Genomic DNA, 24,077 nt, shown 5'->3' with positions numbered 1-24,077 from the left:
ACATGATTCTCATCCTTCTGGGATTTACAATTTGAAACACACACACAAAGCCCGGCTATTATAGATTCTGGTCCATAGTCAGGGTACTAAGAGTGATGCCGATAGAGCCTAGGGGGATACCATCCAGTGATGGCAGCTAGGGTGTGGGTGAAGACCACTCCTGAAGGAACATTCCTGAATGCCATCCTATAAGCAGTGGGCATAACTAAAGTTTTCGGCAGAGAATACTGCATATTTTGTAAAACCACTCCTTTCTGTCCCTTTTCTCCTTTCCCTAATTCGGGTCCATTGTTTTTCCCTGAATAATTTCATGGCTTCCTTACTCCATTCCTTTCTCACCCAAGTCTCTCATCACTCTCCCCACTTTAACTCTACCCTCTACACCTCCACCAAAGTTAGACAAGTATGACTATTAACAGACTTTGGTACTTAGTAGTTGAATTAATTGGGGCCTAAAGGAAAGTCTAAGATGACTGCCAGAATGACTGTGAAGGTAGTTCCTTTCTGAAATTGGGAAAACGTGAAGGAGAAATAGTAATTACTAACTAGCAAGAAGAATGATCTTGGCTTTGTATCTACTATTTCATTTGAATTTCCTGACATCATTGTTTAGCTTGAAAATCTTGCACTTCCTCAACTTCAGAACATTTTTTTCCGTGGAGTACTGTATATTCCTACATTGAGCCACAGCATTTATAATTATCAATCTCTTTGAAGATATTCTTTTCATGAATATTTTAACACTCGACTCAGTAGGCCATTTTCCTTCTGAAACATTTCTAATTTGAGACTAAATGAAATAATTTTCCTATGGTATATGATAGGCTCTTTCATTAATGCAGAGTAAATTGTTATTTCTTAAGTGAGTCAGAGCCCTTTACTGAGTTCAGTCTTGAATTTTGCATTCTGTAGGAGAATTAGATGTGGATTTCGTATAGCAGTTGTCAGTCATCATGATAAGCCTATGCATATTAAATATTTCCTAAGTTCTCACTCTATGCATAATTATGGGGAAATTACATTTTGATTGAGTAGAACAGACACCTGTCACATAGAGAAGTGGTGAAAGAAATAATTTTTCTGTATTTTATCAGAAATCACTTTTTCATATATCCAGGTATGAATTCTCAACCTGTATAATTTAAAAGCTGTATAATTTAAAATTCAGCTGATTCTAATAACCAAAAAATTTACTACAGCAATTGATTTCATCTTTTTTCCCCTATTTGACATTTAGAGTGGAAACTAATCAATAAAGCTAATATTCCTCCTTTTCTAAAAGAATTGAAATAGAAATAGCAAGAGAACTAAAATATTAGTAAATCATTTAATCAACCTTCAGAATTTTGATAGGTGACCATATGTTGCTTGAGTTGATGAAGTCATTTGGGTAAAAGGGTGCCCATGGGGCCAATTAGCACCATATCAAGAAAGCTCTGTTTTACTGTCACTTTGGCTTCATCTTCAGCCCCTGGCTGCTGGCCTACAAATAGGTGCCAGAGCTCACACAGGCACCCAAGGAGGGGATGGTTTCCTGCAAACCTGTCATCATCATTTTTCGAAGGTTTTCTTAGTCTACATGAAGATGTAAAATTATCTTCTCTGCTTAAATAGATTTTTGGCTTTTTAATTAAGAAATTTAAATTTGTACACATACAAAATTTACAAAAATTCAAAATGAACAAAAGATAGTGAAAGGAAATCTCCTCTCCACCTCCGTCTCCCAGCAACCCACTTTCTCAGTAGCCAAGTCCTTTTAGCACTATTATGTACATTTTCCCAGGGTTATGCAATGCATATAAAAATATATTCTTTTTTTTAAATTTTGGTGGCAGTAAAATCTACACAAGTGTTCTGCCTATTCTTTTTTTACTTAGCAGTATATCAGATTCCATGGAGATATGTGAACATAGATTCTTTACTGGAATATATCTATGCCAATAGAGGTTTTATATTCTTTCTAAATTTATTTTTCAATCAATATTAATTTATTTACGAAATTTTGAACTGGTAGCTTTTATGTATTTTAGAGCTAAGCCATGACAATACATTAGTGTTTAGCTATTGTCCACTGTATTAAAATTGTATACATATTAGAGGAGGCTTCTAGTAACTGAAACAATATTGGAAAAGAACAGAGTTTTAGAACTCACATTTCCCAATTTAAAAATTACTACAAGGGGCTAGGGTTGTGGCTCAGTGGCAGAGCACTTGCCTAGCACATGTGAGGCACTGGGTTCGATCCTCAGCACCATATAAAAATCAATCAATAAATAAAATAGGGGCTGGGGTTGTGGCTCAGCGGTAGAGCACTCACCTTGCACATGTGAGACCCTGGGTTCGATCCTCATAAAAATATATGAATAAAAGATATTGTGTCCAACTACAACTAAAAAAATAAATATTTTAAAATAAATAAATAAATAAATAAAATAAAGGTGTTATGTCCATCTGCAACTAAAAAAAATTTTTTTACTACAAGGTACAAAAATGAAAACAGCGTGGTACTGGCATAGGGATAGACATATAGAACAATGGAATGGAATTGAGAGTCTAGAAATAAACTTACACATTTACGGCCAGTTGATTGTCAACAAAAGGGTAGAGACCTTTCAATGGGGAAAGAACAGTCTCATCAACAAAAGGTGCCAGGGCAACTGGATATCAACATGCAAAGAACACAGTTGTACTCCTGTACACACCATATTAAAAAATTAACTCAAAGTGGATCAAAGACCTATAATATAACTATGAAACTTTTAGAAGAAAACGCAGGGTTAAGTCTTCATGACCTTGAATTTAGCAGCAAGAACAAGAAAAGAGAGAAATTGGACTTTATAGAAATGTGAGATTTTTGTATATCACAGGATATTACCAAAAAGAAAGTGAAAAGACAGTCTACAGAATGGAAGAAAATGTTTGCAGTCATAAGTAACCGAGATCAATGTCAAAAAGACAAAATCCATTTTTAAAATGGGCAAAGCTCTTGAGTAGCTATTTCTCCAAAGAAGATAAACAAATGACCAACAAGCAAAATAAAAGATTCTCAACATAGTTAGTCATTAGGAAAACACAAATCAAAACCACACTGAGCTGGGCACAGCGGTGCATGCCTGTAATCCCAGCTGCTCTGGAGGCTGAGGCAGGAGGATCTCAAGTTCAAAGCCAGCCTCAGCAAAAGTGAGGTGCTAAGCAACTCAGTCAGACCCTGTCTCTAAATAAAATAAAAAATAGGGCTGGGGCTCAGTGGTCAAGTGCCCTGAGTTCAATCCCTAGTATCTAAAACAACAACAACAACAAAGCCCACAATGAAATACTGTTCCACTCCTTTATCCCCTTTGGGACAGTGGTAATGAAATACCACTTTTCTTTATTATTAAAATAAAGAAAAATAATAAATGTTGGCAAGGATACAGAGAAATTAGAACCCTCATACATTGCTAGTGGTAAAGTAAAATGATTTGGCTGTTGTAGAAAATGGATTTTTTCTTTTTTTGGTACTGGAAATCTAACTTAGGGGTGCTTTAGTAGTGAATTATATCCCAAGCCAAGTCCTTTTATAATATGAGACAGGATCTCACTGAGGTGCTGAGGATCTCACTAAGTTGCTGAGGCTGGTCTTGAACTTACGATCCTCTTATCTCAGCCTTCCTAGTTGCTGGGATTACAGGTGTGTGCCACTGCTTCAGCTAGAAAACAGCTTTGTGGCTCCTCAAATAGTTAAATGCAGAGGTATCATATGATCTAGTAATTCCACTTATAGATGTATGCTCAAAATAATTGAGAACAAATACTTGTACATAAATGTTCATGGCAGCACTATTCACAGTAGTCAGAAGGTGGAATCAACCCAAATATCCTTTGACAGAGAGTGTATACACAGACTGTGGAAATGTTATTCAGACTGAAGAAAATTAAAGTGTGATACATGCTACAATGTGGATGAACTTTGAAAATGTTATGCTAAATGAAATAAGCTAGAAACTAAAAGTCATGTATTTTATAATCCCATTATATTGAAACATCCAGAATAGATATATCTGTAGAGAAAGGAAATAGATTGATGGTTTATAGGGGAGAGGGGTACATGAAAATGGCAAGTGACTGTTTAATGGGCATAGAGTTTCTTTTGGGGGTGATGAAAATGTCTTGGAACTGCATAGGAGTTACACAACTTGTGGCAATTGCATCATTCACTTTAAAATAATTAATTTTATATTATGTGAATTTTATCTCAATAAACAAAAAAATATAAATTCCCTCTCACCATTGTTTTCAACACTGTACTGGAAGCCCTGGGTATTGTAATAAGAAAATTAAGTAAAAAACAAAGGAAAACAAAAACCATATTTGCTGAGAAGGAAGAAATACAACTATCTTTGTTCATTGATGACGTGATTATCTTGCAAGGTTCCACAAAAGAAGTCTCCCAGCTAACAGTGATTAGAGCAAGTTTGTAGGATACAAGGTTAATATATAAAAGTCAATCACTTTATAATATATCAATAATTAACAAGTAGATTTTGAAATTAAAAACATTGTACCATTTACATTCACACACACCCCAAAACAAAAGATAAATTTAACAGAAATATGTATCCAGTCTACATGAGGAAAACTATAATACTCTGATCATTAAAAAAATACAAAGAACTGAATAAAATGGAGAGATATTCCATGTTCATGGATAGGAAGACTCAATATTGTCAAGATGTAGAGTCTTCTCAATTCAATTTGTGGATTCAATACAATTCCAGTAAAAATTTCAGCAAGTTATTTCATAGATATTGACAAATTGATTCTAAGTTTATACTCCAAATAGATACATTTGGAGAGATTAAAGACCCAAAATAGCAAATACAATATAGAAGGACAAAGAAGACTTATACTGACTTCAAGACTTAGGGTAAAGCTATGATAATCAAGACAGTGTGATATTGGCAAAGGAATGCATAAATTGACCAATGGAACAAAATAGCCTCCAAACATCTCCACATATGTTAACTGATCTTTGACAAAGGAGCAAAGGCAGTGTAATGGAGCAAAGATAGTCTTTTTATTTTTATTTTTAATTTTTGTGTCCTGGAATGACTATACTTGCAAAGAAAAAGGAATCTATACACATAACTTACACCCCTCAAAAAAAAAAAAAAAAAAAGAACTCAGAATGGATCAGAGACCTAAAAATGTTCAAGGTTTAAAACTCCTAGGTAGTAATGCAGGAGAAAATCTAGATGATCTAGGAGTGATGATGACTTTTTATTTACATACAATATTAGAGGCACAATATATGAAAGAATTAAAAAGCTGGATGAAATCCAGAAATTTCTGTGCTGCAAAAGACACTGTCAACAGAACGAAAGGAAAAGCACAGACTGGAAGAAAATATTTTCAGGAGATACATATGATAAAAGAGTGTTCTCTCAAAATATATAAAAAACTCTTAAAATTTAAGAGTAAGAAAATAACCTGATTCAAAAATGGACCAAAGGCCTTAACAGTCACCTCATCAAAGATGATGAACAAATGACCAGTGAGCATATGAAAAGATGTGTCTCATATGTCGTCAGGGAAATGCAAATTAAAGCAACAATGAGATACCATTACCTATCGGAATGGCCAATATTCAAAACACTGACACCAACAATAGGTGGTGAAGATGTGGAGCTACAGGAACTCTCATTTGTTGTTAGTAGGAATGTAAGATGCTACGGACACTTCAGAAGATACTTTGTTAGTATCTTACAAAACTATTTTCATCAAAAACCCAGAAGAAATATTAGAGTAGTTTTGATTTGCATTTCTCTAATTGCTAGAGATGTTGAACACTTTTTCATATATTTGTTGATTAATTGTATTTCTTCTGTGAAGTGTCTATTCAGTTCCATAGCCCATTTATTGTTTACTGATTGGGTTATTTTGTGTGTGTGTGTGTGTGTGTGTGTGTTAAGTTTTTTGAGTTCTTTATATATCCTAGAGATTAATGCTTTATGGGAGGTGGATGTGGTAAAGAAACTCCTGTCAAAGAATAGCAATCATCAAGAATCCAGGCAACGATAAATGTTGACGAGGATGTGGTGAAAAAGGTACACTCATGCATTGCTGGTGGAACTGGAACTGCAAATTAGTGCATCCACTATGGAAAGCAGTAAGGAGATGCCTCAGAAAATTGGGAATGGAACCATCATTTGACCCAGCTATTCCAGTCCTTGGTTTATACCCAAAGGACTTAAAATCAGAATGCTACAGTGATGCAGCCACATCAATGTTTATAGCAGCTCAATTCACAATAGCTAGACTATGTGAACCAACCTGGGTGTCCCTCAATAGATAAATGGATAAAGAAAATGTGGTATATATACTCAATGGAATATTACTCAGCTTTAAAGAAGAGTACAATTATGGAATTTGCCAGTAAATGGTTGGAGTTGGAGAATATCATGCTAAGAGAAATAAGCCAATCCCACAAAACCAAAGGCTGAATGTTTCCTCTAATATGCAGATGCTAATTCAAAATAAGGCCAGGGGTACTAGGGAAGAATAGCGTTACCTTAGATTAGGTAGAGGTAAGTGATGGGGGAGGGAAAGGGATGTGGGGATAGGAAAGATAGTAGAGTGAAACAAACATTATTACTGTGTATATATGTAACTGCATGACCAATATGATTCTGCAACATTTACACTCAGAAAAATGAGAAATTTTATCCCATCTGTGTATGATATATCAAAGTACATAAATGTAATCTACCAAAATATATAACTAATTAAAACAAATTTAAAAAATTAAAAACAAAACAATTATAAAAAAAAAGATCAAGTAGCTCATATAGCAAGCATTAGGAAAACACATTGGCATTGTCTGCACCAAGTTACAATGTATTTGTTCTATGCAAAATTCCAATTGTTATCAATTATTTGCTGTTGTGTACAACACTGAGATGTGTAAAGGTATATTTAAAGTAGAACTGTTCATCCCAGGAAAGCAAAAGAAAATCAAGTACCACCCCTATTATCACTTTTTAGAAAGATAAATGGCAATTATTTCTGTATATTCACATAGTTGAATACTGTATATAGGTGAAAATAAATGTGCTGTGGCTCTTATAAAAAAAAACAAACTCAGAAGAAACTCCTTGGTTTCTACATAGAGAAGTTGAAAACACCGATGTGACAATCTGTGTGTAGATGTTTGTAGCAGCTTTATTCATAATTACCAAAACTCGGAAGTGACCAAGATATCTGTTAGCAGATGAATGGATAAAAAAAGCTGCAGTATATCCAGTCAATGGAATGTTATTTTCCACTAAAAAGAAATGAGCTATTAAGCCATGAAAAGACATGGAGGAACCTTATGTGCATATTATTGAGTAAAAGAAGGCAACCTGAAAAGACGACCTACCTGCTCTGTGCTCCCAGTATTATATGACATTCTGGAAAGGGAAAAACTATGGAGACAGTAAAAGGGTCAGTTTGCCATTAGTCAGGGGGAGAGAGGGATTCGTAGGTGAGGTACCAAGTATTTTAGGGCCATGAAACTATTCTGTGTGATACTGCAATGGTGGATGTGTGTCATTATACATTTTTTGGTCCCAACTTAGAATACGCAACAGCGAGAATACACCCTAATGTAAACTGTGGACTTTGGGTTATGAGGATATGTCAATATAGGTTCATCAAACTGTAAAAATTGCCACTCTGGTGGGGGATGTTGTTAATGGGGAGGCTGGGGAGGTATATGGGCAGTGGGTATATGTATGGGATGTCTGTTCATTGTGCCTGTGAACCTAAAACTGCTCTAAAAAGTCTAATATGGGGGGAGGGGATTGGCAATCATGTTTTACATTTCCAAGATACACTTTTTGCTCTTTTTCTAAATACCTTTTTTAAAAAAATCTCATGGATATAATATCTAGATATACAAGCAGAACTTTCTAAATGCTCTCTACTATTCTTGAAATAGCCACCCCATGTGGTCCTCTTTTGCTGTTTGTTAGTCTTGTAGGCTGCCAGAGGGGCAACAGAGAGGGGACTCTGGTAAGCAGGGCAGGCCTGTCAGTCAGTATGCTGTGCGGGCTGCGCTTCTGTGGAGCCTGCTGTTACACTAGGAACCCCTCAATCCCAGCAAGTGAGGACCTTGGTGCTAGGGCACCAGTGTTCACATAATCTGTTCTAGTTTTAATTTGTTTTCTTGTCTGGGAAGGGTTGGGTCAACACTTGACTGCTAGGCATTCTGTGTTCGGAGTAGGTGGATTTTGAAGGAAGATATAAATCGATCCTTGTAGGGCCCTAACCATTGCACTTGTTTTCAGCTTTGTGTTTCAGTCCCATCCTGATAGAACTAGGGCTTTCCTACTTGGGACCTTTCTGGGTGTTGGGTAGGCACATTGGTCCTTCCACACCGCAGCCCATCTGTACTGCTCTGGACAGCTCCCTCTGCCACATCTAACTCACCGTCTTTGCACCGGAATTCTCACCCATCAAGTGCCCTTCCCATACTCTGTACTGTTATAGATTCAAATTTTGACATCCCCTATAAAATTGGAATGGAGACTCAAAAGGAGGAGAATCACATGTGACTTGTTATCCTCTTGATCCAAAATGTTGTGTTTTTTTTTCAAACTCTTTTCATTTGCAATCCTAATCTCATATTAGCTCTTTAATTTGGTTGTAATAATAACTGATTTGGACCTGGGCAGTAAGTGATACACAGCTTTTGTGTACTCACAGAGTGACTTGGCCAAGAACTTAGAACTTAGAAGTGGTAAAACACATACACCTCCGGGCTCCTGATGTTACTGTTGTACCATGTTCTCCTCCACATCTATTTGCTCTGTCTGTTCAGATGTCTTAATTGTTCCTGTATGTGTTCTGAGGAAGGATTTCTTTCACCTCCAAGTTTATTCTCATTTGTTGAAGTTTATCTTTAATTCTTGTCAATCACACTTGAGCAGGATAAAAATTTTATATAGTTTAAGTAGTTGTTGAGTAACAGTTTGATATTTCTGATAGATCTGCCCTGGTGAGGTATATGGTTGCTTAATGATAAAGAATAGTAATGGAATATTTGTTTTGTTTCTATTTTGCTTTTGATGCTAAAATGAAAAGAAGGATTGGGATGAGGATCTAAGTTCATCAAGTGTTTGGGTAATTTTGACATAAATTCTAGTGAAGGTCTAATTCTAGGAAGTTTTAAAAACAGGTATCTTTGAAAGAATTCTTTACCAAACTGGTCATTTTAGTTGCTAAAATTTAATTTTCACAACATATATGGTGATTTATTTTTTATTTTAAAATGGTGACATTTGCAAATATTCTGAAATAGACTAATTATAATTAACTTTATTCAAAATTGAATCTGAGATTGTATAATCATTTGTATGCAATACAGAAAACTATATAGTGAGTGCATTTTTCTGGTAAGACTTAATGGCAATGTTGATATTTCTACTTCTTTGAGATCATTCACAGATATAAAGGTAATTGTGGTCACTTATGAAAACATTCTTGATAAATATAAAGATTATATCTTATTTTTTTAAAAAAATAGGAGCAGATGTCTCAAGTATTAGATGCCATGTTTGAAAAGTTGGTCAAAGAAGGGGAGCATGTTATTGATCAAGGCGATGATGGTGACAACTTTTATGTAATTGATAGGTAAGTTTTATCTAATTCACTACTGAAATTTAAAGAACTTTTTGTGTAGAATCCCAGCAGTTATTATGACAACTGAAAAGTTAATATATGATAGTTGCTATTGCTTCTTTATTGTTATTAGTACATATTAGGCATAGTAAACCTGTACCTGCATTGAAACCACACTGGATCCTGAAAAGAAGCTTGGTTTATAGAGGAACTGATGATATTTGGTTAATCCCTAAATCTTAGTCTTTAATGTGAGCTTCCTCATTTGCTTGCTTGCATTTGGAAGATAGTATGTAATAGTATGTAGTAGATGACTATTATAGTGAGATAGAAGTAAAATACAAATTAATATTTTTACAAGTTATTTTATTAGCTATAAAAGTAAAACATCCTCATGGTTGAAGGAATTCAGATATTTTGAAGGCATAAAGTTAAAAGCTGGTCTTTTCTTCCAGTTGCTTCAGTATATTTATTCAATACAGTGCAAAGTTTGTGTGTACTTCCAGAAATTATTTGTGCCTTATTATATTTGTCTATAAAAAACTTTAGAGAAATTGTTTTATTAAAATGAGTGTGCACACATTTGAAAATTGAATGCAGAAAACTTGAGTTTTACTTCATCAAAGAACAGTGTGCCTTATTCATGAAACAAATGAGAATGGAAGCTTAACGGGAGCAGTCTGGGCTGAGTCCTCATTTCTTCACTTTTGTAAAGTGATGACAAAGTGTTCATGTGATAGTTGGTGTCCCTAAGCTCTCCAGTTTTGCATGGAACACAGATCATCTCCCAGCCGATTTGCTGGATTACATCTGCTTCTCTGGGTAAAGTTATATTCAGCTGAGAAGTCTGTCTTTCTTCTGTCTCCTCAGGCCTCATTTCCCAACCTGGGCTCTGTGGGTGGCGTCTTTTATACATGAATTGTGCGTGCTGTTTGAATCAAGGTTTCCACGCATTTCTCCATTCCCTTATACCTGATGCCTGGGTGACTTATTTCCAAAACACTAGCCAAGATTTTGGAATAGAACAAAACCAGTTATCCCATATGTAAATCAAAGTCATGATTTCTGTTATTATTACCAGCTATTATCAATGAGTAGCTTAAAAATTCATTCAACTGTGTTTAATGTAGGGGAATATGGGAACCCAAACATGATGATATTAGTCTTTTTTTAATGAATATTTTTTACTATAAAAACTGTCTTATATTTGACAATAGTATGCTCTTTCTTCAATTAGATAGTAATCATCCATTGAGTGATGAAACATTCAGGCCCATGGAAGTGATAGTGCCCAGATGGTCAATGTGGAGGCAACCCCATAGACCTCTCTCCTGGACTCTCAGGAAGGAGACCACGTGAAAAGCAACCCATAGTTTTTTTTTTTAAACAGACATTAGATTGATGTGATTTCAACTGCATTGGTAGCTTGTTTTACTTCTCATTAGCACGTTGTATGTTTTATCCTATTCAAAGTGGTAAATGTAGAAAACAGTTTCAGTGGAAAAGCATAAATAAAATAAGTAGAAGAGTTTGATCTATACTTGGAAAATAATTATCCATAGAATAAATTCTAGAAAGTATCCTTAAAATAGTCATTCTGTCCATGAAATATATTAAACATCACTTGCTTTCTTCCTTATTATTCCTACAATAATATCTATTGTCTTATGTTTCTGCTTTTATTTACTTATCATTCATAATCTTTTTCTAATATTAAAAGCATACACACACACACACACACACACACACATATCTCCACCAAAATAAACAACAAAATAAAGCCAAAGTATTTCTCTTGTGTGTCCTCACAAGTGCTTGAGCAAGTCTTGAAATGACATTCTCTCTGATAAATGGAATGACATTTATCATGGAATGACAGTCACCATATGATGGATAGTTTATATAATACTGGGCCTGGATAATTTGTAGTATGGTCCCATGGTGGTACATGCCTGTAATCCCAGTGAGTCAGGAGGTTGAGGCAGGAGGATTACAAGTTTGGGGCTAACCTCATCAACTTAGTGAGACCTTGTCTTAAAATAAAAAGTAAAAAGAGCTGGGGATATAGCTCAGTGGTAAAGCATTCCTGGGTTCAATCCCCAGTAACCCACCATCACCAAAGAAAAAAGGAATGGAAAAATCATGTAAAAGTCTAGAATCAGACATTTAGAATGATTTTTATTGCTTTTTAGTTTGGGGGGGGGGGGTTTGGTCTGAAATAAAGGGACATACTGTGTAGAGGGGCCAGAGAGTAAATTTTTGAAGCTTTGAGGGCGACTATGATCTTTGTAACTGTTCAGATCTGCTGTTGTAGTCAAATCAGCCATAAATCAAGCATAAAGGAACAAATATATTTATGTTCCAATAGTACTATTTACAAAAGCAGGCAGCCAGTCTGTGGACTGACCCCTGCTATAGATTGTAAAGGCCTCTTCTGTAAGTTCTATAGAGTAGTGGATAACTAAATTACTATAGATGTATTTTTTTTAATAGTCATTTTCTTCTAATGACAAAAGTAATACATGTTCATTGGGTCATCCTGGAAGTCCTTCACAGTTCTTTGGTCTGAGATGAGTAATAGTCAACTTGGTATTTGTTCCTGTAGGTGATTTTCTAGGCATCTACTATATGGTTGTAGTCATATATTATTATCATTTATTCTCTTAAATTTTTATTGGTTAGTCCCGTTTTTCCCAAGAGGCACATATGTGGCCCCTACCCTTGTCTAGTTGATGGTCTCTTTGTATTGATAAACATATCGATCCCCCTTTTTTATTTGTCTCCAGACGGGCTAGACAGGACAGAAGTAAAGTTTTATTGCACAGGGTTCTTCTCTGAAATAATGTCTTACTGTAGTGGGATTTTACTTGAATTATTTTTATCTCTAATTTACATATGTCCAACAGAGGAACATTTGATATTTATGTAAAATGCGATGGAGTGGGAAGATGTGTTGGTAACTACGATAATCGTGGGAGTTTCGGCGAACTGGCCTTAATGTACAATACACCCAGAGCAGCTACAATCACTGCTACCTCTCCTGGTGCTCTGTGGGGTTTGGTGAGTAAAACAGTTGTTTGACCTGAAAATTACTATTTGTAAGAATTGTTACATTGTGTGTTTTGCTGTAACAACTCGTTCTACTCAACTCATTCTACTGTTTATGTGAACAGCTTTTTCAATACTTAGCATTAAAAAAAAAATTAAAAAGGACAGTAAAAACAAGATTGCATTGATGTTAACTAAACCTGTCTCATTCTAGCAGCAAATCATGTTCGTATGAGCCCATTAGGGGAGAAAAGACAGTTCTGTTGTCTCACTAAAGGATGCAGGTTCTTTGTTCCTTCCTGACCTAGGAATTGAACTCAAGGCCTCCCACATACCATTGAGCAACACCTCAGCCCCTAGGATGCATTTTCAATCAGATTTTATTTATGTTTAATTTTTTTAAAGCACCTTATTAAGCAGTTTATTAAGCTGGATGCTGAACTATTGGGCACTGGGACGAAGTGCTAAATCAGAATTTCATGTCCTTTTCCCCACTCCTCCCGTCGAGTCAGGAACTTGGGATCTGTCGGCCCTGGGACACTCATTTGAAATGCTCCTCTCTTATCTACTCTTAAAAAAACAACCAGGCACACAGTCTCCAGTGCTTTTTCTCAGATTGCTCTCTGAGGTATATGATCCAATAAATTAGTGGTTCTCAAAGTGTGCTCCCTGGATGGTGGCATCTGTGTCATCTGGAACTTGTTAGAAATGCACATTCAAGGGCCCCACCTGTTGATTTTGAATTGCAACTCTGGAGATGGGGCCCAGCAAACTATTTGAGTAAGTTCTCTAGGTGATTGGTGAATGCTCTAGTCTAAAAAAAAAAAAAAAAAAAAAAAAACACACACACACACACACAAAAACCACTAGAAATTGATTCTCTTGGGATCCATTGATGGATATACCTTTTATTTAAAAGCAGCTATATAAATAAGGCTAGGGTTGTAGCTCAGTGGTAGAGCACTTGCCTAGCGTGTGTGAGGCACTGAGTTCAATTCTTAGCACTGCATATAAAGGTCCATGAACAACTAAAAAAATATTTTTTTTTTTAAAAAAGAGCAGCTGTGTAGAGCAAAAATACGTGTACATGTGCTTCTCATCTGGCTACACATCAGAATTACCTAGGGTAATTTTAAAAAATCCTCTTGACCCAACAAACATATGAAAAAATGTTCCACATCTTTAGCAATTAGAAAAATGCAACTAAAACAACACTGAGATGAGAGTTCATCTCACTCCAGTCAGAAAGGCAGTTATCAAGAATACAAATAACAATAAATGTTAGTGAGGATGTGGGGGAAAAGGGTACACTGATATCTTGTTGGTGGGACTGCAAACTGGTGCAGCCAGTCTGGAAAGCAGTAGAGAGGTTTTTCCAAAAACTAGGAATGGAACCACCATATGAGTCAGCTATCTCACTCCTTGGTATATACCCAAAAGATTAAAATCAGTGTACTATAGTAACACAGCCTCATCAATGTTTATAGCAACACAATTCACAATAGCCAAGCTATGGAGCCAACCTAGGTGCCCTTGAACAGATTAATAGGTAAAGAAAATGTGGTATACATACACAATGGAGTATTACTCAACCTTAAAGAAGAATGACCTTAAGGCATTTGCTGGTAAATGAATCGAACTGGAGACTACATGCTAAGTGAAGTAAGCCAGTCCTAAAAAGTCAAAGGTAGAATGTTTTATCTGATAAGCAGAAACTAATCCAAAATAAGTGGGAGGTGTGGTGTGGGTAATAGAAGAAAAATCAGTGGAGCAGACAAAGGGGAATGAAGGGAAGGGAGGAGAGATGGGATAGGGAAATACAGTAGAACAAAACTGACTTAAATTTCCTATGTTCATATGTGAATATACCATAGTGAATCTCACCATCATATATCCATAGAGTAGTAATTAAAAAAAAAAAAAAAAACCTAAGTAAATAGCAGAAAGATCAATAGAGTAAGTAGAGGAAAGGCAACAGGTGGGAGGAAGGAAGGGGAAGTACTGGGGACTGAATTAGAAGAAATTATATTCTGTGGTTTTATAATTATGTCAACATGAACTCTATTGTCATGTATAACTAAAAAGAACCAATAAAACATAAAACAAGAGGCATGAGAAAAACGGAGGAACTTTGATTGGGCAATGGGGGTTATGAATTTTGGGCACACAAACATTTCAGTCCATCACACCTAAAGACTTTCAGTACATACTAGAATTTTTCTCTGTCACACTAGAACATTTAAATTCAGCCTTAATACTTCTATTTCAGTTTTAATTTTACTAAAATGCTTGAGATCATGTAGTATAAATATAAATGATAGGACTTTATACTTTATCATGTAGTATAAATTAGATAAAACATGATAAGCTCTAGAATTAGATCTTCTTCAAGAAAATGTAGTTTCTCTGAGCCTTTACATTTAAAGAAACTCCATCATAACGTGGATGTGAAAATTAACCTAGAGTATATAACTTTTCAAAATCTCTGACTTTGTAATTTCTTTATGATTAAAATTTTGTTCTATTGTTTTCCATATGGTTTTTACTTTAGTCTACAATAGGAACATCAAAACCAGGATATTTGTGTCTGTGTATGATTGAGATAATTAACAAAAAAATACTTTACTACAAAGAATGTACTCCACGATTTTCTGTCCTACTTAATTTTTTTAATAAAAATTCTTGTCATGTCCTGATTTTGCAATCCTCTAAGGTTGCCATCCACAGGAAAAGAACATGTTAGTATATATTTTTAAGATAGTTTCATAGTGCCACCTTGTGGTGTATAGCACAACATGTTAGATGGAGGAACAAAAGTAAACCTTTTAAAAAAAATGAAGATATTTTATATGGTTCTATGTTAATTTTGTGCCTGAAGAAATAAAAATATGAAATGAGTTAAATTAAAGTAAAAATGATGTTGTTAGCCTTTTATTTTGAAATCTTCAATTACTGTTTATTCTGTATGGGGAATAGAACTATTTATTCAGCTGTGCACGCTGATGCATATCTGTAATCCCAATAATATATGTAATCTGAATAAAATATAAAAAAGGGCTAGAGATGTAGCTTAATGGTTAAGCACCCCCGGGTTCAATTTCCAGTACGGGGAAAAAAAAACTATTTATTCAGATTTTTTTTCCTCCATAAAATCTACATTTTAAGTCAGACATGGTGGCACATGCCTGTAATCCTATGATTCCAGAGACTGAGGCAGGAGGATTGCAGGTTTGAGGCCAGCCTCAACAATTTAGTGAGACCTTCAGCAATTTATCGAGTCCCTATCTTAAAATGGAAAAGGGCTGGGCATGTAATTCAGTGATAGAGTATCCCTGGCTTCAGTCCCCAGTACTACACCACCCTCCAAAAAACCTACATTTTAACTTCTTTGTATTTGATATTCTGTCTTCAGGACAGGGTAACCTTCAGGAGAATAATTGTGAAAAACAATGCCAAAAAGAGAAAAATGTATGAAAGCTTTATTGAGTCACTGCCATTCCTTAAATCTTTGGAGGTGAGTGTATTTATGCTTTTATTCTGCTTTAAAAGTTTATTTTATTAGGAATAATTAGTTCTACGCAAACATTTCTTTGAATAAAGAAAAAAAAGACTGTTGAGTTTTTATAACTCATCCTTTTACCACCTATAACTGCATTTGGCTCCTGTAGCATATTTATATGTATTGTTTAAGAACAGACTTAATAATCATATAAATACCAGTAAGAGCCACTAGTTTTACCTTACAGGGAAGAGTTATCTCTTCTCCCTATCAGTTTCTCCCTATAGTCACCTTTGCTGTTTCTTTCTTTTCTCCTTCCTTTTTACAATTAGCTTTCCAGGCCTCTGTCTTTGGTCTCTTCTGTATTTAGGCTTGGTGCACATGTCAAAATCCATGACTTTAAATATTGTCTGTAGGCTGATACCTCCTAAAATTGACATTATCGCCAACCGCTTATCATCTCAAACCTAATGTGTCCCAGATCTCCTCCTTTCTGTTCCTTATCTTCATCAATGGCAATAAAATCCTTCCAGTAAACTCAGCCGTTTTCCCCACCCATGTCCAGTCAGTAACCTGATCATCCCTATCTTCAGAATTTATCCAGCATCTGTTTCCCACCAACTTCACCATTATTACCTTCTGTCTGATTCATCATCACCGTTTGCCTGGTTTATATCAGCTGCCAGCATAATCTTTTTAAAACCTAGATCCTAACAGACCTCTGTTTAAGACCCTTCTCATAGGCCTCTAAGACCCTGTGGCCCAGCCCTGTATCCCTGGCCCCATTTCTTACTGCTCCATGCTTCTTATCATATAGCTTCACGCTGTTCCTCTAGCATGCTGACTCTCACTGGCTTCAGGTCCTGTGCACCAGCTATCTGTCTGGATGTCCTTTTGCACAGCCCCACGGCTTGTTCCCTCATCTCCTTCATCAGCTGTTTTTATCTTGAATGGTAAAAATTTTCCAGAAACCATGAGAGCTTACTTTACATACTTCTTTGCTAAGCTCAGTATTTTTCTAGATATCCTACTCTCATATTTGAAATAGTTTGAGATTAATGAAAGAGGGGAACATGTATGTACCCACAGAGTCTTATAAAATGGCAAATATCAACACAATAGTGCTTTTCCTTTCTAAAGTTAGATGGCTGGTTTGTTCCTGGTAGAATCTTGGCCACCTTTCATAATGCATGTTAGACAGCTGATCTTCTCCAGCAGCACATCTCCTTAAATAGAAGTAGAAGGGATGCCAATCCAGCACCTTCCGAGCTAGGCAAGTAACAAAAAGGGAAGGGATGGTGACAAGCTAGAGAGAACATGTACTCCATCTAAAGTAACAACTGCTGTTCCATCATAGTTTTATTACTGCCATACGAAAATATGGGCTGAGAGTTCCTGAGTCTTCTGATTTCTCAAGAGAAGCTAGAAATACAAAATTTATTTTTAAATGCTACCAGCTAATATAACAAACATGTCATCATGTAATCTACACACTGCTCACTTAGCCTCTAGGATGCTACTTTTTAAGATGTAAAATAGGTCAGATTACCCAATTAGTCTTTTTCTACTTAGTAACTACCTTTTTTTCTTTATAGGTTTCTGAACGCCTGAAAGTGGTAGATGTGATAGGCACCAAAGTGTACAATGATGGTGAACAAATCATTGCTCAGGTATGTATTTTTTAAGTGTAATTCATTTTGGGGTTATATTCCAAAAGGTTTTTATACATTTATAAATCTTGACAAACTTTGTCACTAAAATTAATAAGCAGTAATGTATGCAAATGAATATTATTTTATATTATATTACATGAATATTATTTGTACTAAATGACCTGTTAAAAGTGGCTTAATTGGGGTTGGGGTTGTGGCTCAGGGGTAGAGCGCTTGCTTAGCATGCGTGAGGCACTGGGTCTGATCCCCAGCACCACATAAAAATAAACAAATAAATAAAGGTATTGTGTCCATCTATAACTAAAAAATATATTTTTAAAAAAATTGGTTTAATCTACAGCCATTAATCTATTTGAATATCTTGTTTATATAATTAACTTCTTTTTTTCTTTATTTTTTCCACATTTTTTAATGATTGTACATACTCAGGGAATTTATTGTTACATATTTGTACATGTACACACTATAACAATATAATTTGGCCAGTATTACTCCCCAGCACTAGTCATCCCCACTCCTCACTTCCCACCCCTTGGTTCCTTTTCCTCTATCAATCTCCCTTTGATTTATAGAAAATCCATCCCTACCTTTGTTTTCCTTTTCCCTCTCTAGCTTCTACATATGAAAGAAGACATATGACTCTTAACCTTCTGAGTTTGACTTATTTCACTTCACATGATGGGCCCTAGTTCCATCCATTTTCTTGAAAATACCATAATTTTATTTTTATATATGGCTGAATAAAACTCCATTGTGTGTATATACCTCATTTTCTTTATCCTTTCATCTGTTGATGTGACACTTAGGCTGATTCCATAGTTTGGCTATGTGAATTGTGCTGCTATAAAAATGGGTATGCATGTATCATTGTACTATGACTTTAATTCTCCAGGATAAATACAGAGGAGAGGTATAGCTGGGTCATTTGGTGGTTCCATGCCTAGTCTTTTCAGGAATCTCTGTACTGATTTTCATAGTGGAAATACCAACTTCAAGGTATACCACAGTATAAAAATGGTCTTTTTTCTCCACATTCTCTCCAGCATTTATTATTGTTTGCATTCTTATTTATAGGTATTTTATTTTTATTGAGACTTTTGTGAATGGAATTGTTTTCCTTCTTTATTTCTCAGCAGATTTATTGTTGGCATATATGAAAGCTGTTGATTTTTAGAATTATCTTCATAGTGTCCCAGAGGTTCTGATCTATTGTATCACTATGTTGTATCTTATTTGAGCCTAAACATTTTTAAATTTCTCCTATCACCCATTCATCTTAAAGAGTATTCAATCTCTATGTGTTTATATAGTTTCTATAGGGTTTGGTTGTGCTCATTTCTAATTTCATTCCATTATGATCCAATAAGATGCAAGGAATTATATTATTTTTTTTGTATTTGCTAAAAGTTGCTTTGTGGCCTAAAATATTGTGTATTTTGGAGAAGGTTCCCTGACCTGCTGAGTAGAAAGTGTATTCAGCTCTTGATGGATGAAATAGTCTATAGATGTCCATTTGACTTATATTAGTTCATGTCTAAAGAGTTTTTACTGAGTTTATGTCTGAATGACCCATCTAATGATGACAGAAGTGTGTTGAAATCATCCAGAATTATTGTACTGAGGTCTATCTGGCGCTTCAATTTGAGTACTGTCTCTTTTATGCAAATAATTGCACCCATGTTTGGGGCATAAATGTTTATTACTATTATATCTTATTGTTGGATTGTTCCCTTTACTGATATGAAGTGACCTTCTTTGTCTCTTCTGATTAATTTTGGTGTGAAATCTTCTTTGTCTGATGTAAGAGTGGCTACTCCTGTGTATTTTCTGGTTCCATTTGCATGGTATATCAATTTCCATCTTTGCACTTTTAGCCTGTGGTTTTCTTTGCCTGTTACTTGCAAATAACATATATGTTGGTCTTTTTAATTCACTTTGCCAGCCTATGTCTTTTAGTTGGAGAGTTGAAAGCATTTACATTCAATGTTGTTTATTAATTCCTGTCATTTTGAATATTGATAATCTTTAATTTGGTCCTGTTTCTCATTTGCTTAGCTATTCTTCAAATGAAATTTGTTCTCTTGTGAGCTTTGAAGTTTTTTAATATCTTCTGTGTGCAGTATTTCTTTAAGTAATATCTGTTTAGTAGTCATGAATTCTTTTAGTTTATGCTTATCTTGGAAGGTTTTTATTTCATATTCAATTTTGAATGATAATTTGGCTGGATATAGTAGTCTTAGTTAACAGTTATTTTCTTTCAGGACTTTGAACAGATTATTCTAAGCCCTCCTGGCTTGTAGAGTTTGTGCTGAGAAATCAGAAGTAATTCTAATTGGCTTGCCTCTAAATGTGACTTGATGTTTTTCTCTTGAGGCTTTTAAAATTATATCCTTGTTCTGTATGTTAGGCATTTTAATTATAAAGTGTTACGGAGAGGTTCTTTTTTGATCTTGTCTACTTGGGGTTCTGAATGCCTCCTGTATCTGGATGTCCATCTCATTCTGAAGGTTTGGAAAATTTTCTCTTATTTCCCTGAAGAGTTTATCCATTCCATTAGGTCATATTTCACATCCCTCTTCAAATCCAATGACTCTTAAATTTGGTCTCTTCATGTTGTCCCAGAGTTTTTGTGTTTTGATCATGGTTAATTTTCTTTTTCTTTAATACTGTCTGAATGAGTAAGGCTGGCCACTTTGTCTTACAGTGCTGAGATCCTGTCTTCAGCATGGCCTATTCTATTAGAGAGACTTTCAAGTGAATATTTTATTTGATTTATTGTGTTTTTCATTTCCAAGATTTCTGTTTGGTTCTTTTTTTACATTTCTGTCTCTTTACTGAATTTCTTTATATTCTATACTGACTTCTTTAATTCATTCAGTTGTTTTTTTCTACATTTTCTTGGAATTCATTGAATATTTTTATAATGATTTTTTTTGAAATCCTTGTCTGATATTTCCTTCATTCAATATTTTGGGGGTTGTTTGCTGGTGAATTATGAACTTTAGGAGGTACTGTTAACTTGCTTTTTCATATTTCTTGTATTCATTTGTTGGGTTTTAAACCTCTTTTGCATCTTTTGGAAGGGATTTCTCTTCCATTATTATGTATAGACCTTTTTAGGGCACAAGTCTTCGTTTGCCAAAGTGTCCTAGAGTGATCCTGATTAAGACCCCCCTTATAGGTGTCCACATCATTTGTGTTATTTCTTTCTGGTTTTGCTATAGTAATGGATGTCCCTCAGTTTTCTACTTGGGGCCTGGTTGTGAGTCTGGTTTTTTGTCTCTTCTATTCTTTGTATTAAAGTATAGCTGAAGATCGAGTGTCATTAATTTGTGCTTGGAGCAAGGTGTGGTATCTTTTGGTTAAGTTTAGTTTAACAGCAGAGTTTCTGTCCTGTGAACCTGTAGTGCCCCTAAAGGTTCCCAGCACCTCAAAGAAAGGAGGAATTCAAACAATAGCAACAACCAATACAAAGAATATACAGCATTAAGCTAAATACTTGGTTCCTACTATGACAACTACAATGTTAATTGCTACAAAAACCAGAAATGGTAGGGTCAGCAATTGCCAACAGCAAAAATAGTAAGTAACCCTGAACTATGTTTGCTATTAAGGTAAACAACGGGTGTCAAATATGTCATACACAATAACTGAAACAGCATTAATAACTAGGGCAAGAGTTCTATAAGCTTAAAGGTGGTAAAAAATATGTCTATAATACCAGCAGCTTGGGAGGTAGAGACAGGAGGATCTCGAGTTCAAAGCTAGCCTCAGCGAAAGTGAGGCACTAAGCAACTCAGTGAGACCCTGTCTGTAAATACAATACAAAATAGGGCTGGGGATGTGACTCAGTGGTTGAGTGCCCCTGAGTTCAATCCCTAGTACCAAAAAAAGGTAAAAATACAATTAATTTAGATAAAAGAAGATGTGATAGGGATAGAAAAGAGCTCATAATTTCAAAAAATTAATGCATTAGAGATGTAGCATGTGATTGTTATAAGGAGAAAAATAGAAATAATAAAGGGAGAATTAAAAATAATAATAGAATTTGGCTGTTAGCAGAAAAGAGAAACAAGAAATACACAAATGAAAAACAATACAAAACCAAATCAAAATATACTAATCAAAAAACATAAACCTCAAAAGACAAAGCAAAGGAAAATTTTAAAAATAAAATTTAAAAAATTTTTAAATGCTATAAGTGAACAAAAAAGAAACAAATATGTATATGTATCCATGAACCAATCAACACAGCAAACACAAAACAAAACAAAAAAAGATTATCAATGAAAACTTAATCATTTCCACTGACGAGGTCAAAGTAGTCAACTAAGAACAGATGGATACTGTCTATCTTGGGTTGTGTTCTGCGAGTGAGAACAAGGGCTGGGGGTTGTTAAATCCTTCGTTTTGTGTTCTCAACAAGCTGCCACTTGGATTTGCTTAAGACTGAAGCTGGCTCAAATAATTCTGTTTCTCTTCTCCCTAGAATGAGGTAGGATGGGATAGGAAGTACTGTCGCTGGGAGATTTGTCTGTACAGACCAGATAGGAGTACTCCCAGGGTGGGGCCACTGCAGAGTTCTGTGAGTGGAGTTCCTGCAGGTGGGGCTTAGTTTAGGTCTAGGACTCAGGGGCTTTGTTGGGTGGTGACTAATCTGGAGAAATTAGATCAACACACCCATGGGGCCTGGCAGTTGCTGATCACAGCTGGGAGTCGGGATCTAGTGAGCCTCTCAAGGATTCTACTCATGGACTGGGGGAGTCAGACCTTCACCCCCTCTGTTGTTCACCCAGTCTTTCCGGGCTTCCTAGGCGTAGTCCCTGGGTGTATTCACACTACCTGTTCAGATTCCTGACTGCTTCAGTTGTTCACATGAGCCTACAGACTCAAAGGGGGAAGCGAGTTGGGTAAAAGCCCCCCAGGGTAAAACAATCTCTTTGTTTTGCTCCCAATCTGATAGGCAAACCCTAGGCTATGGGGAAGGTGCTTGCCAGGACAGTGTAGTCAACTTTGTCCAGATCTCCCAGCTCCTGCAGCAGCAGCAGTCTCAGCGTGGCCACATCAAGATGGCTCCCCCCTCAGCTCTCGGCACATGGGGCACTTTCCAAGCACCAGTGTACAGTGCAGTCCCTAGATCAGCTAAGGGCAGGCTACTTTTCTGATGTCAGGTTTTTCCGTACTAAAGCTATCCATTGTGTTTCTGTGTTACTCCTCCTTCTGTGTTGAACCAACACTGACACAGCTAGTTTGGCTCTAGTATAGTCTTTCTTCTTTAAGTCACTCAAATTCTTATTTATTTATTTATAGTTGGACACAGTGACTTTATTTATTTATTGTTATGTGGTGCTGAGGATTGAACCCAGGGTTTTACACATGCAAGGCAAGCACTCTGCCACTGAGCCCCAGCCCCAGTCCAAAGGTACTCAAATTTCTAAGTCTCTAAGACACTCTGACTGTCCAATGTTGTTCACTTACTCACTGAGAAGCAGTACTCCTGCCGCTTGAAACCCAAGCTTCAGAGCAACTAGGAATGCAGCTTTCCTCTAGCCCACCATCTTGTATCCTTTAATGAATATGTATTAAACTGTCAAATGGCTTTCTGCAGTTTTATAATGTGTGACATGAAATTTCACATGCATATAGGGAATAAGATTAAATTTATAAGAGGAAAAGGTGAGTGCTCCCTGAGATTAGTAAGAACCCAGAAGTCCTTTGGGAGATATTGTGGAGTTTTACATGATCCAGTTCATGATGAAACCTCCTGCAGCTGCTTTTAGATAACAGTCACCAAGAAGGGGACACATTGCACCATAATCTGTACTGGCTTCCAAGCACTAAATGTTTAAATAAACACGTTCTTTAACCCCTAGTGCTTTTCTAAGATCCTGGTTGGAACCAATAGCATTGCATACTTCACTTTGCTAGGGCTACTAAAAAGCAGGATTTATGAAGACAGTTTAAGTTCATAGGTAAAACATACTTACAGTGTTGCCTTATTTCTTAGTTACATTTCTGAAGCATTGAGCAAATGATTTAAGTGGCCTTTTTGATTCATTGCACTATACAGCACTGTGCTCTTTATCTGAATTATTGTCTCTTCCTTTAAATGTGAAACAAGGTTCTAGGTCCGAGACTGAGGAAGAATATCATTGTTTATAAGGCAAATAAGTGAATCTCTCAAAATCTGTGTGTGGGTATACACACACTATGCA

At 35.8% G+C, this 24,077-nt stretch overlaps 1 protein-coding gene across 2 annotated transcripts in view; it reads left to right on the top strand.

Moving 5' to 3' along the window:
- Prkar2b (protein kinase cAMP-dependent type II regulatory subunit beta) overlaps nt 1–24,077 on the top strand; it is a 94,055-nt gene that overhangs the window by 65,364 nt on the left and 4,614 nt on the right. For both annotated transcript variants that reach the window (XM_046422377.2, XM_046422378.1), the window contains exons 5-8: nt 9,548–9,654; nt 12,549–12,702; nt 16,103–16,204; nt 17,785–17,859. In XM_046422377.2, the coding sequence (XP_046278333.1) occupies nt 9,548–9,654; nt 12,549–12,702; nt 16,103–16,204; nt 17,785–17,859 (438 nt within the window). The remainder of the gene's footprint in view (nt 1–9,547; nt 9,655–12,548; nt 12,703–16,102; nt 16,205–17,784; nt 17,860–24,077) is intronic.

The sequence above is a fragment of the Marmota monax genome, unplaced genomic scaffold (assembly GCF_021218885.2).
Source record: "Marmota monax isolate L192 unplaced genomic scaffold, Marmota_monax_Labrador192_F-V1.1 WCK01_AAM20220418_F8-fsc00027, whole genome shotgun sequence".
NCBI classification, from domain to species: Eukaryota; Metazoa; Chordata; class Mammalia; order Rodentia; family Sciuridae; genus Marmota; species Marmota monax.
This window is presented reverse-complemented; position numbering and strand designations above follow the sequence as displayed.